At 52.7% G+C, this 14,038-nt stretch overlaps 1 protein-coding gene across 1 annotated transcript in view; it reads right to left on the reverse strand.

Moving 5' to 3' along the window:
- CACNA1E (calcium voltage-gated channel subunit alpha1 E) overlaps nucleotides 1-14,038 on the reverse strand; it is an 83,253-nt gene that overhangs the window by 20,656 nt on the left and 48,559 nt on the right. The window contains exons 14-32 of the mRNA XM_072342685.1: nucleotides 13,560-13,672; nucleotides 13,225-13,337; nucleotides 12,978-13,109; nucleotides 12,564-12,636; nucleotides 12,181-12,298; nucleotides 11,813-11,880; nucleotides 10,746-10,843; nucleotides 8,051-8,107; nucleotides 6,117-6,722; nucleotides 5,767-6,029; nucleotides 5,387-5,546; nucleotides 4,978-5,107; nucleotides 4,793-4,852; nucleotides 4,415-4,521; nucleotides 3,203-3,214; nucleotides 2,595-2,691; nucleotides 1,402-1,562; nucleotides 886-1,023; nucleotides 117-318 (exon numbers count right to left, since the gene is read on the reverse strand). Of these exons, the coding sequence (XP_072198786.1) occupies nucleotides 117-318; nucleotides 886-1,023; nucleotides 1,402-1,562; nucleotides 2,595-2,691; nucleotides 3,203-3,214; nucleotides 4,415-4,521; nucleotides 4,793-4,852; nucleotides 4,978-5,107; nucleotides 5,387-5,546; nucleotides 5,767-6,029; nucleotides 6,117-6,722; nucleotides 8,051-8,107; nucleotides 10,746-10,843; nucleotides 11,813-11,880; nucleotides 12,181-12,298; nucleotides 12,564-12,636; nucleotides 12,978-13,109; nucleotides 13,225-13,337; nucleotides 13,560-13,672 (2,708 nt within the window). The remainder of the gene's footprint in view (nucleotides 1-116; nucleotides 319-885; nucleotides 1,024-1,401; nucleotides 1,563-2,594; nucleotides 2,692-3,202; nucleotides 3,215-4,414; nucleotides 4,522-4,792; nucleotides 4,853-4,977; nucleotides 5,108-5,386; nucleotides 5,547-5,766; nucleotides 6,030-6,116; nucleotides 6,723-8,050; nucleotides 8,108-10,745; nucleotides 10,844-11,812; nucleotides 11,881-12,180; nucleotides 12,299-12,563; nucleotides 12,637-12,977; nucleotides 13,110-13,224; nucleotides 13,338-13,559; nucleotides 13,673-14,038) is intronic.

The following is a 14,038-nucleotide window of genomic DNA, read 5'->3' on the forward strand; positions in this document are numbered from 1 at the left end:
GGTAACACAGGGACAGTGGCCAGACTTCTTAGCACCTGGGGAGTTCCAGGCTCCCAAACCCCATCTGGTAATGCAGCAATCCCATAGAAACATTCTTCCTCCTCCCTAGACTGTACCTCGTTCTTCTCCAGACTGCACTCCTCCATCATTTTGTCTCCTTGCTCTTGGAACGTGATGATGATGAGAGCCACAAAAATGTTGACGAAAAAGAAAGGGAAGACCACAAAATAGACCACGTAAAAAATGGACATCTCCATGCGGTTACTACGGCTGGGCCCACGGTCCTCCTCCGTCACATCCACCGAATGCTGCAGCACCCTGTGGGCAGACAGGTGGAGAAAAGCAACGGGAAGTACGTCCATCAGGACTGCCACCACCCAGCACTTCTCATGGGACCTCCCTTGCATGTCCATCTCCATCCATTCACTCTCAATAAGATAAAACTGCTTTCACCAGCTTTGCAAGGACAACCCCTCCAAGTGGCTTCAGCTTGTTTCACAGTGCTTTGCCCTTGTCCCTGATGGAAAATGGATTTTCCAGTGCTTCACACAGAGAATAAGGTTTCCCAGTCTCTCATGAGCACAGAGAGAGCACAAGCCCTATAGCCACTTCTAAAACTGACCTACAATGAATGTACCTCCATGAGGGAGCAGGCATAATCCATCATTCAGTTTCGGAGGAAGAAGTTAACCACAGCCATGTCCCCAGTCTCATCTAGGGAATAAAGCTCTTTTGTCCTGACCTAATTTCTCAGCTTCCCTCTCCTCCCCACTGTGCAGCAGTTTCTCTCTCCATCCAGCTGGGAAATAACCAGTCATTAACCCAACTAAGGCAATGGGGACATGCCCAACCCATCCATGGGAAGAGGATGGAGCAAATACTCACTGGGGCCAACCCTCGCCAGTGGAGACTGTGAATAGGGTGAGCAAGGCCCAGATTATATTGTCATAGTGAAACTCATGTCGTTTCCACTCCCGGCACTTCACCTCCATCTTGTTCTTCTCGTGGTCCACATAGTTCCCTCTGCAAGGTTAGAGAAGAGCAGTGGCTTTGCTAGTGTCAGGCTATGGGAGGGTTGTCCTATACCTGGGACAGTGTGTTTGATGGGGTAGGGTGGGACACCTCTCCTCCTGTGGGGCTGAAGGAATGGGGAGAGGCTCAATGACAGATAGGGGGAGCAGAGACATGGAGAGAGGAGCAGAGAAAGAGCAGGAAGAAAATACTGGGCTCTACATCATTGCATGGGCTGATACAAAGCAAATGGGATAGGACTCAGCCCAAGCCATCCATCCCCAGAAACTACATCCAAGAGCAAGTCATGACCAAGGGATATACTAGGGACCCAAAGGCACCCTGCCTTTCCCAGAGCTGTCAGCAGCATTGGACCCACAGGATACACACATGCAGTCCTTCTCCGTGTCCTTAGAGCTGTCGGTACAGTAGAAAAACTTCCCCTTGAAGAGCTGGACAGCAATGACAGCAAAGATGAACATGAAGAGCTTGTAGACAATGAGGATGTTGAAGACATTCTTGAGGGATGTCACAACGCAGTCGAAGACAGCCTGCAGGAGAGGGCATAGCTCACCATGGGGACCAACAGGGCAGAACCAGACCCTCCTCAACACTACTGTGTGGAAAGATGCTTCCCACTCCCCGTAGGGAAATGAGGAAAGAGCTAATCTCTGTCCCAAGCAAAGGGACGTCTGGTAGATGACACCCAGCGTACCCGCAGTGATGGATATTTATATCCTCCAATATTTTCTGCAACCAGAGCAGCAGACAGGGACTGTCCCAAAGATGCCATTAGCACTCAAGACCAATTAGTCAATACTCCTTTTCCAGCATCATCCCAGACAATGAAGCAGACTGAATACCCCTGCCTGCAATAGCAGCAGTTCCCAAAGCCTCTGAGGCTGCGCTCACAGCCCTGTGCTTCGTGGCATAGGGCTGTCCAGAAAAGAACTAAAGTAAGCCAGTGTCCAACCACTGGTCAGGAGGAAAGGATGAGATGAAAACCTGTGTATTTGGGGTGCCGTGCCTGGCTTTATCTATAAGTCAAATATCTCCTTGTGAGGATGGCTTAGGGCTCCCTGGGTCTCTTAGTCCTTTCTGACTCTGTAACCCATAGGCTCAAGCAAGGAAATCCATGATTCTACCTTCACTGCACAAATAATCCCTCTATTCAGCTGGGAAATCCCTTTCAGCTGTAACATGAGGACAGCACAGCATGCAAAGACTGGAGCTGTTTGCAAGCTGCTCTGGTGGGAAAGATAATGAACTTTGGATAGAGATCTGAGCTCTCCCAAAGCCAGGGCCACGGACTTTATCAGGAGAGCTGGGCTTTGCTGCCTAGTTTCCACACCGGCCCCAATATCCCTGGCAGAGGAATCACCTCGGATCTACCCACAGCTGGGCTTGCTTTTAATAACTCATAGCACACCCCAATCAATGTGCAGCAGTCTGAAAAGAGCCGTGTTTGAAAACAGAGCTCTTAAAAGCAGCACATGCTTGGAAAATGACTTCTTTATAGTTTGGGAGCAAACAGATGCTAATGCTGGAGGAAGGAGACGTCAAGCCCATTGTAGTGTAGTTACCTTGAGCTTTGGCAGCCGCTTGATGGTTTTCAGGGGCCTCAAGACCCGCAGCACACGGAGAGACTTGATGGTCTTGATATCCCGACCCTTGTTGGTCCTGCCGCATGGGAGGGAGGCACAGGCACCCAAAGATGAAACAGAGAGACAATAACCTTCCAGCTCCAGGGCTGGATGTTATACCCCCAGCATGGGGAGGGGAACGTGGGGCTATGCTCTGCAGTGAGCACCGACTCTGTCACCCTCATGTATTGAATGAGGCAGAGCAAAATGATCCTGGTGAAGGTGGCACAGCTCAAAAACCATCTTACAACAACAGATAACATGAACTATGTGGCTCTTTTGCAAGGGTTAATGCAACAGGGAGCGCGTTGATGGGCTTAATCATTAAGAGATGTAAACAAAGCCACTAATTAACACTCCAGAAAGTGACAGTACTAACAGCCCTAGGACCCATACTTCCACCTTTAACACGCAGAGCAGCATGCTCGGATCCCAGGAACTGTGGGTGGGAACACAGCTAAGGGTCAGCACAGGTGTCAGACAGACAGACAGACACCTGCCCCCCCTCCCTAACCCCTCCACCATGGACACTCAGACAGCATAGTTACCCCAAAGCATTCCTGTTGGCAATCCAGCCCAAGCCACCGAACAGCATGAATAGAATGGAAAAGAGAGGAGAGAGAAAGAAAGTAAGGAAAGCATTTTGGGAGCTGTGTGGGATGGCGACAGCCTCCAGCAGCACAGCCACAGTGCATGGCTTGTCTCCAGTTGTGCAAGGAAAAGCACAGAAAACGAGGAGGCAGCTCTGCAAGGTGCTTTTGCACTCACACACCAGGTGAGACATAGAGGGCATCGCTCAACCTTTCCTCCCATTGCAAACCCATGAGCCAGGTTTTACCACAGCTCTCAGAGCTTCACGTTAATGCCTCTTCCGAGGGTGCCACAGGAGGCAAAAGCAAGCAGGGTCTTTAGTTATGGTGCTGGTTATTCCAGCTAATTTAATTACAGCTCTTTGGAGATTTACAGTGGTATGGCAGGCTTTTTATTTAGGCTGCATTTGGGGTGATGTATTAGCTTTCCAAGCTGAGAGCTGCGGACTAGAGGCAGGCATAGATGGCCTCTCACTTGGAAAGCGTACGCTCTGAATGGGCAGCAGACAAACAGCAACATCACCTGGAGATGTGGCTTTATGGGCAGACTCGTGGGCATTGTTTGTTTTACTGTGGGATGGCACTGATGGCTGCAGGGTGAGAGGGCACCACAGGCCAGCTCAGAGAGCTCCTGCCGTGCCTGTGGGGAAACCCAAACCTCCATGGGGGTGCAAAAGGCCCCTCGAGAATTCAGCTGCCCTAGGAGGCTGGGGACAGGGAAAGCCACAATGCTGACAGTGCAGGATGTGGGCACAGACCCTGCTGACCACATCCCTGTCCCCACAGGGCTCTGGGGTGATGCTTGTCCTCAGAGCAGAGGGAAAGCCACCAGCTAGAAAGCATAACTTCCAGCTCAGATGCATTCAGAGAGCAGCTCTACCACACTGAGTGCTGCCTTGACTGGTTTTGTGCACCCTGGAGTGCATTGCAGGTGTACAACTCCAGCTCTGACACTCTTTGTTCTCATCTATCTAACAAGTCCCTGAAGCTGCTCAGCTTTCAGCCACCAGAGATACAGCTGGGCTTCACACACAGCGGTAAGAAGCTATTCCCAGAGCACAAACTCACAGACAAATCCCCCCCAAAAATCATGTTCTTGCTGCCATAACACATGGTCACATCCTCCCCCCTCCCAGCCAGGTGCAGCCCAAGAGGCCACCAGCCACTCACGCCAAGGCAAAGGCCACCAGTGCTCCCACCACCACGATGAAATCTAGGATGTTCCAGAGGTCTCGGAAGTAGGAGCCATCCTGCAGGATCAAGCCCTGGTCGATCATCTGGGGGGATAAAAACAGGCAGGAGGGCAGCAGTTTGGCCACAGAGCTAAAGCTGTTCATCTGCCCAGCTGAGGTCCAGTTGAGATCCAGAAGCATTGAATTTCAAGGGGGGTCTGGATGCTGATGTAAGCAGTACTGAGTTCTCTCAACTCCTACTGCTAAGAACCAGCTCCCATCATACAAATTCAGGACCAGGGTGGGAAACCTGAGCTATTTCCCATGCAAGACACTTGCTCCCCTCCACCACCAGCAACACAGCCAGCTGTCTTACCTTGATAACCATCTCAAAGGTGAAGACACCAGTGAAAACGTAGTCAAAATACCTCAGTACCTGCAGAGAGAGGGCAGGGGTGCTCTGCAGAAGCTTCCCAGGAAGGGGGCTCACCGAGGCTCCTCCAGAGCAGCCATGAGATAAGCCCCATTTTGGAGGTGTACACAAAGGGGATTTGCAATCACTTTGTTACGGTCGGAGTTGGTGAGGACGGGATCCTCAGCCGCGAGGGCGATGCTGCTGGCGGCGATGACCAGGAGGATGCACATCTCAAAGTAGCGCAGGTTCACAATGTAGTGGCAGGCTCTGCGTACCCTATAGAGAGATAATCCCCATCTATTAGAGCCACCCCCTCTGCCCCACGCGTGTTCCATGCTCTCAGGCCTGGGCTATCACCGAGGGAGAGCAGGTTGGCTATTAGGAAAAAGTTCTTCTCAGAAAGAGTGGTGCGCACTGACACAGGCTGCCTGGGGAGGTGGTGGGGTCACTGACCATGGAGGTGTTACAGAACAGTGGAGATGTGGCACTGAGGGATGCGCACAGTGGGCATGGTGGGGCTGGGCTGTACAGAAGCCAAAAACAAGAAAATCTCACGGGTTTGTGGTGCTGAAGATGAACATGGAGCTGTGTGGCACCATCGCTTTGCCCGTCTCGCTCTTCTCCTTCTTCCTCTTCTTCTTCTCCATCTGCTCCTCATCCTCTTTGCTCTCTGCCTCTTTCAAAGGGCTGGCTTCTCCGTCGGTCTTGTTGCTAACTGCAGAGAAATGAGAGCCTTTGCCTGCAGCCAAGTGGGGTGAGGGGCAGCTTTTCTGCCCCAGACCTGTCCCACTCCCTGCTGTGGGGACACCAGGTGGGACAACGTGGGACGATGGGATGGATACCCCCACCCACCCCATGGATGTGGATAGAGAAAGCCACTTAAACAGCCTTCTGCTCCCCCCGTGCGTGCTCAGGAAAGAGAGAGAGGTCCTCACTCTGTACCACAGTGGAGTCTTGGACATCAATCATGATGGTGGTGCTCTCGGTGGCCTTCTCGGTATTGGCGGTGACAGAGGACAGGTCAGGCTCGCTGTGGCTGACGGTGCGGCTGGCCCCCAGTGCTGCCCCTCCCAGCAGGGCCTGCTCACTGGTATCTGGGCTGCTGCAGTCCTGCTCACCCAGGCTGCTCTCCATCCCCCGGGGGGGCTCAGGGGCTGATGTTGGGAGGCTTCCCTCCTCGGTGGGAACCCCATTGGTCCTATGGGACAAAAAAGTGAGAGAAACTAAGTGGAAGGCAATGATACAAGGACTCACAAAGATTGCAAAATACCCCCCAGCCACCAACCTGGTGGGGTCCCCGCTCGCCTCCAGCTCGCCCTGAATCAGGTCCAGCGCTGCGGCAGAGTCCCCATGCTGCTCCCCATCCTGCATCCCCTCTGCAGGGCAGGGCTCCTCTAGCCCTGTCTCCTGGCTGCCCGCACGGCTCTCCAGGGCTCCGGTTGGCTCCTTCCCCTCCATCCTGGCTTTCCGGTGCCGGCTGCGCCGCTGACTCTGCCTCATCCGTGCCCTTTCCTCGATGCCACCTCCTGCCCCTTCCTCACCCGGCTCGCAGTTCCCATGGCACGCTTTGTGTTGCCACATTTCCTTGTCCCTCCTGGCATGGGGCGATGGGCTCTTCCTGTCCTCCCCACCTCCTGGGTTGGTCCCTGGTGCTGGCTGCTCAGGACCCTCAGCTGGCGGCCGCTCTCCCTTGCCACCTTGCTCCTCATCGCACTTCTCCAAGGCAACACCATCCCCTGGCTTCTTGCGGCGGAAGATGCTGGCATGTGGGTTGATGAGGGGTGGCTCATCCTTGTTGATGCCCTCCTGGCTGGACATCTGCATGTGCCGGCGCAGCTGGCTGGTACGCTGCTCCCACACCGACATGTGGTGCCTCCGGCGCCGCTCCCGCCTGCAGTGGGGACATATGGGCTGGGGTCACCAATGTCCCTGGTGCTGGCATGTCACCCCATCCCACCCTGGCTGCATGCACCCACAGCCCCCGTGACAAGACATGGAGGCGCACACGAGTCACCAGACACGGAGTTTGGGGACACAAACACCAGCCCAGCCCCCAAGACTTAGTTCCCAGCCTTTGGGCGTCCTTCTGGTGCTGGCAGGGGCTGGCAATTCAGCTGAGCCTGACCTCCTGCCCCTTCAAAAGACTGCAGGATGTAGGAGGAATGGACCCACACCTGCCCCATGTCAACCAGGTGGTGACCAACCATAACCGTCTTGCTTGCCTGATGACACCACTCTCAATCATAGAACCATAGAATGGTCTGGGTTGGAAAGGACCTCAGTGCCCATTTAGTTCCACCTCACTCTGCCAAGGAAAGGGACACCACCCAGCAGCTCAGGCTGCCCAGGGCCCATCCAAGCCTGGGGTACCTCCAGGGATGGGGCACCCACAGCTCTGGGCAGCAGTACCAGTACCTCACCACCCTGAGTGAGCAATTTCCTCCTCACATCTCATTTAAATCTCCCCTCTTTTAGTTTAAAGCCATTCCCTCTCATTCTATCTATCACTGTCACTATGTAAAAAGTGAGTCTCCCTCCCTTTTTTATAATCTCTCTTTAAGCACTGAAAGGTTGCAGTGAGGTCTCTCTGAGGGACCCTCAGTCCTATCTCTGTGGCACTGGGAGTGCCCTTGCTTCTCCAGCTCCTTGGAACCAGGCTCATTTTGGGAGGAACACTGCCCTGATGATGACCATGCTTGTGTGGCAATGCCAATAGGATGGAGATAGAGAGTAAAAAGGGATAAGATATCAGGTCCAAGAGCAGTCTTTCTCAATGAGACATGGCCCTTGCTGCTGAGACGTGTGCGATGGAACGCATCACCAGGCACGGGAACCCCTCCCTGCCTGCACAGCTGGGCTGACACGTGCCATGGGAGGACTGCACGGAGGATATGGGGCTGCAGCTGTTGGCTTTCTGCATAGCCAGAGCTCCTCTTTGCTCTGCCTTCCAGGACCCCTGACACCTCCGTAAACACAAACACCCCGCGGAGGACAAACATTCCCCTTCCCGACACACTGAGGCACACAGAAACACACACGTGCACACGCGTACGCTGCTCTCCCCCAGAGCACACGCTGTACACACCCACGGGTACACCGACACACAGACGCACAGAGCCACGAATGCACGCAGGGACACGGGTGTAGGAGAGCACCCCACACACAGGCAGGAGCTGCCCCAACAGTACAGGAGCCATAGATGACACGCGACCCACGTACAGGTGGCTGCTGCGTGGCTCCCACATCGACATGTGGTGTCTCCTGCGCCTGTCTCTTCTGGGGAGGAAAAACAAACCCGTTCAATCCCCACCAGCCCTCCTCCATCACTGCAGGCAGTGCACAAAGGTGCCCGAGGGCACACGGATGCCAGAGCAAGGAGCCACCAGCAAACTGCTGCCTGTCCGTGCTTGCTCTGTATGTGCTCACACACGTGTCTCATTTGGACATCCCACCATGGCACACAGTCTGCTCTCCAAGGGGATGCACGGCTGCATTGCCTGTGCTAGGGCTACAGAGCTGGGCTGAGGAGAAAGAAGATGTGACCAAACAAGCTGCCTTGAAGTCCTGGTCCTTGGGTACTCCAAGCAGAAAGAGCTATTCACTTCTAGTAACACGCAGCATTTTTACAGAGGAGGTGATGTGTCGGGCTGGCCCTGTGATGCTCAGAGCATCACCATGTGTTAATGCAGCCATGTGTGCTATCCTGAGACCACAGAGTGGGACACACAGCTGATATATGCAAATATGCATACACTGATTTACATTTCTTGCTTTTTGCAAACTCGATATGCATGTAAGAACGCACAACCAGACTCACCCGCAGGTGCACGCAGAGCTCGTGTGCAAGGTTCTGTGCATCATAGAATTAAAGAGTAGCTCGGCTTGGAATGGAAGATCATCCATGCTGCAGGCAAGGTTGCCAACTGCTACATCAAGCTCTAGATCAAGTTGCCCAGAGCCCCATCCAACCAGACCTTGGGCACCGCCAGGGACAGGGCACCCACTGCTCTCTGAGCAACTGCTTTCACCATGGGCACTGACAGCCTCACCCCCCAGCACAGTCCCAGTGCCACACAAGGGCTACATCACAGCCCCACAGGGACAGCCTGGTGCCCTGCTCAGGGCACATGGCTCAGGTCTGGCTTCTATTCCTACAGCAGGCAGCCACGCAGCACACGGGCACTGGCACATAGCAGCACCCGCATACGTCTGTCCATCAGGCCTCCCACTCACCGAGCAGCCCAAGCCATCTGCACCACAGGCACCCGTGTGCACACACACAATGCTCCAATCTGCACCGCAGACACCCACACCAGCACGGCCACGTGGGAGCACTCCTCCCAACCACAATCAGACCTCTCTGCAGGCACCGATTCACGCACCCAACCTGCCCGCGCCGCATACCCACGTAGGAATTGAGCCATCTGTGGCTGTGCACATCCAAACACGGAGAGCAGTTCTGCTGCACCGTTACAGCCCTTTGGCATCAGATCTGCTCCTTTTTGTCCCTTCCTGCAATTTCCCCACCATGTCCCCCCAGCAGCTGCTGGCATCAGCAGGACATCCAAATCAACCCTGGAAAATGTAACCCCCACGCCACTGCTGGCCTTGAAACTACCCATCCCAAGCTGGGGGACGAACTGGAAAGAAGAGCTGCAGATATCCATTTAAATGCCAGTGGAGCAACAGCAACAACATTAAGGTTAAGAAAATCTGCTTTCCTAACCAGCTGTAGTTGGCAACAGCTGTAAGACTAGTATGGATGTCCAGAACAGGCAAATCCTTTGATGCCACAATGTATTCCATCTCCCACCTCATCCTCTCCATTCTCCATCTCTCTCCATCCCCTATTTTTCCCCATTGTCTACCCAAATTTCTGTCTTCCCTCACTTTACCAAGTACATTCAGGTGGGCAGACAGAGCTCATCATAACACACAAACTCTGCCATCTTGCACATAAACCCCCAAATCCTGCTTGTATAGATTTCTTTCTTATGACAAATATCCCTTCGTCCCCAGGCACGTCTTACAGGTACATGCCCTCAAAACGAGCAGGCATGCATTCAGGATGGGAAATCATCGCATCCCACTGCTGCAAAGCCAAGGAGCCAGGGACCTTGGACAGATCCCAAATGTCTAAGATGAACCTCGCCGCTTCCTCCAACACTGTGCATTGGAGCTTGCCTAGATTTCTCTCAGCAGATTTGCTGGAGACTCTGCCGTGTGCGAACCTGGCTTGGTTTCAAAGCATGATGAAACCTAAAATTCCCTGGGAAGGGATTCTATAAAAAAAAATAAATAATAATAAAGGAAGAAATAAAAAAATGAATCCTTTCAGCCGTACTGAAATGTGCTGTTTTGGGAAACAAATCAAAACGCCTCGTTCCAATGTTGACTTTGAGAGTTTTATATGATTTAGACCATATGACACGGCAAAATAAAGGGAAAAAAAGAAAAAGGCGTCTAGGAAGGAAAAACAACTTTCTTCTGCTGAAACGCAGAGGCAGGGCCCCTAAACACCGTGTTGGGGGGGTTTATGTGGTTTTGGGCTTTTTCCTTCCCCAAATGAAATTTATGTACAATGAAACATGATTTTGAAAACCTATTCCATCTCAAGTAACTGCATTACGGCCAGGGAAGGAGCCCAGGGAGGTCTGCTCTGTGGGAACGATCACCACCAATCTCCTGCTCTCTGCCTTCATTCCTTACCCTTAGCAGCAACTTTGGGGCTTTATGTTTTGGGGCATTAACCCACTTTGGGGAGATTTCTGCCATGTGAGGCTCTGCTTGGGGCAGCCCAGGGTCTGTTGATGAGCTGGTCTCTGCTCCATGGGGAGTGCATATCCATCTCCATCCATCCCAGGGGATGGACTTGGGAAGCAAAGGGAGGCTCAGGGTGCATGGGGTCACTCACTCAATAGCAGGCATGTTGGGAGCAGACATGGGGCTGACTTCCTTGGCTTTCTGAAGGGCGTGCTTCTGGTTAAAGGCCTCCTCTTCCTCCTGCTCATCCTACAATGGAAACAGAGGGGTTGCTTAGTGAGAGGCCTGCAGTTCAAGCGAATGCGTACCCATTAGAGGGGCCAAGAGAAAGGGGCAGCATGCAGACTGCCTTCACTAGTCTCATGTTGTGGGGACAGCTTTGCCACCACACAAGTTGGTGATACCCCAAGCTGTCATCACCATCTGCTCCCACCATGGGAGGAAAGGGATAAAAGGACAGGACATAGACTGCAGGGGATCCCGGGCTCTACCTTCTTATTTCATTCACTGGGAATGGGTTAGATTTGCACCTACGTGGGGGCTGCTCAGTGAGCCTATAGGAGCTGAGGAATAGGCATGAGCTCTGCAAAAGCAGGCAGCATGGGGTAGCTGGTCACGTTCAAAGAGAAGCAATGACCCCTGCAGCTCTTGCCTCCTTGCCTTTACCCAAATGGTGCCCCAACATTTAGCCTTCCTCAAATATTTCCCAGCACAGTCTTAAAAGCAGTCAAGCCCAATAAGTTTCTCAAGGGCCATCCAAAATTGCATTCTACATCACTTCCACTGCCCTGCGGCAGATGTGGAGTAAATAGTGACACCTCTGGAAAGCGCTTCCCTGCCACATCTCCAGCAAATAACAGTCCACACCAGATAGATGAGAGTTATCTCAGTGTGACTGGGGACAAACAAAGCTAGGGAACTTAAGTGGAGAAATGGTTAGGCCACATTTGATGTGAAGCATGAGCATTCAGGAAAGCCACAAGAGCAGCAGGTTGGAGTACTTCCCCAAACCAAGGTCCACTCATAGGGGCTGGTATCTCACAGAGGAGCTCCATGTGAGCCCTCCTGGAGGAAAAACCCCACATCCACTTTGAGATGACCTCTTTGCAAGCTGAGCTGAGCTAAGGAACCAAGTGCTTACATGTGCTGATCCTGGTGCCATCCCTTCTCATCCACCCTTCCCACCAGTAAGAAGAAAAAGGAACAACTGGAACTTACCTTGGTGAGCTCCTGAGCATTAGCCAAGTTGTCCACTGCAATGGCCAAGAAGACATTCAGCAGAGTATCTGTGAGCAGCTAAGGATGCATAAGCCACGTGTTAAGGACATGGGCATCCGCAGCCACCAAGGGAAGGCGGCCCTGATGGCTCCTCACAGCTCAACGAGGAGCAACCACCCATCCCATGTGAACCACCCACAGTGCACCTCCAGACAGCTCCTTATCTGCGTTTGGGACATCCAAGACTGCCCCACATGTGATGGGTCTCCCTCAGTGGGTAATAGAGCAGTGGTGGGGAGAGTGGGCGCCCCAAAGAGGGAGATGAGATGGGTTTATTTCTGCAAAAAGCACAGTGTCCAGGTGGATACAGTTCCCAAACAAGGTGAGGACGATGAAATAGATGGAAGACCACATGCCCGAGCGAACGCCTCCCTGGGAGCGGATTCCATTGTACATCACTTCGTTCCAGTCCTCACCCGTCAAGATCTGCAGAAAGAAAGCAAGCCAGCATGTGTGTCACCAGCCACCTTCTTACCACCTGGGCAGTCCCATCAGCCTATTCCAGACAGGGCAAGAGTTGAGTATGAAGACCTGTTCTACAGGCGCAGTCTGTATAGAGTGAATATCAGAATGCTGAGGGACTGGATCTCCTCAGAAGACCTGCTTGGTTTAGAGCCCTGTCCAGCCAGGGTGCAGTGAGCAGATAGCCCCAAGCCCATCTGACTTTGTCCCCCTGCAACCCAGCTCCTACCTGGAACACCGTCATGATGGCCGCAGGGAAAGTGTCAAAGTTGGCCGACGGTGTCCCATCAATGAAGTTAAACCTGGAAGTGGAACCAGAAGGACATGAGCAAGATGGAGTAAAGAGGCACTAAAGCATAGGCTGCTTATTTATGCTTAGCAGAGTTACTTATGCTTCCCCCACTCTAGGGAAGATCCACTGGCCACGAAATGCCAAAACACAGAACAAATATATCATGGCCAGTAGGACTCCCATAGTCTTGAGGCACTTGACAAGCAGGGGCCTTTGTGTGGCAGAGCTGACACTGGTAGCAGCAGGCCGAGGAGCATGGCTGCAGAATTCCTGGCACCCACAAGAGTATCATCTCCTAGCTTCAAAATCACCCAGCAAAGCTCAGTTTCCCCAAGACTCACAACAACCTACCCGCCTCCAAACAGCTGCATTCCTAGCAGAGCAAAGACTACAATAAAGAGGAAGAGCAAGAAGAGCAGGCTAATAATAGACTTCATGGAGCTCATCAGCGAGACCACCAAATTCCTCAAGGATGCCCAGTACCTAGAAAACAGACACAGTGCTGAGCACTTGCAGTAATGCCAGCAGGATTGACTGGACCTGGGCTGCAGCCACAGCCCAAGATGGAGGGTGACAGGCACAAATGGGTGGTACACACTTGGTTATTTTAAATATTCGCAGGAGACGAAGGGCTCGTAGGACACTGATCCCAAATGAGGTCCCTGGTCGGAAGATGGCCCAAACCACTTCAAAGATGCTTCCCACTGTGACCTGAGAAACAGACATGGCCGTAAGTCAAAGGTGAGCTCAGGACAGGCTGCTGCAGGAAGCCTTTTCATTCTTGAGAGCAAAACACCCACCACCCTGCCTGAAAACCTGGTGTCTCAGTTTAGTTGTCCTGGCCCATGCAAGGACCATGTCCCCAATGATCCTTTGCTCTGTAGACAACCCTAAATGTATTCCCTGGCCTGCAGCATCCCCGGAGCCACCTACCCCACAGTCGAAGCAGTTGAATGAAGAATGGAAATACAGGCGTGGCCCCATCCCATACATCTTCAAGGACATCTCCAGGAGGAAGAGTCCAAGAAACAGGAACTCTGCATAGTCTGAAAGCAAAAACCCAGATGTGCTACCCTCAGAGCAGAAAGCAGCGTGCATGCACCCACCACAGGCCCAGGTAGAACATCACAGAGGTGGGACGAGTCAAGGAGCACACTGCTTCCCCAGGGTATGGAATTCAAAAACAAGTATGCAAGGAGCTAAACGTGAATAACAGAGCACCAGCCCCGCTGTGTTAATTTGTCAGGGTAGATGCATTGATGCCCCAGGGGGTACTGAGGACCAGTGAGGGCTATCACGGAGCAAAGCAGTTCCTTTACATTATATGATGATTGTTGGAGCGTCCTCCAAGATGTTAACCACACTGCCCTGTAGGGGAATATTAGCAGTCTGGATCTAAATCATTGCACAAC

Source organism: Excalfactoria chinensis, chromosome 8 (assembly GCF_039878825.1).
Source record: "Excalfactoria chinensis isolate bCotChi1 chromosome 8, bCotChi1.hap2, whole genome shotgun sequence".
NCBI lineage: Eukaryota > Metazoa > Chordata > Aves > Galliformes > Phasianidae > Excalfactoria > Excalfactoria chinensis.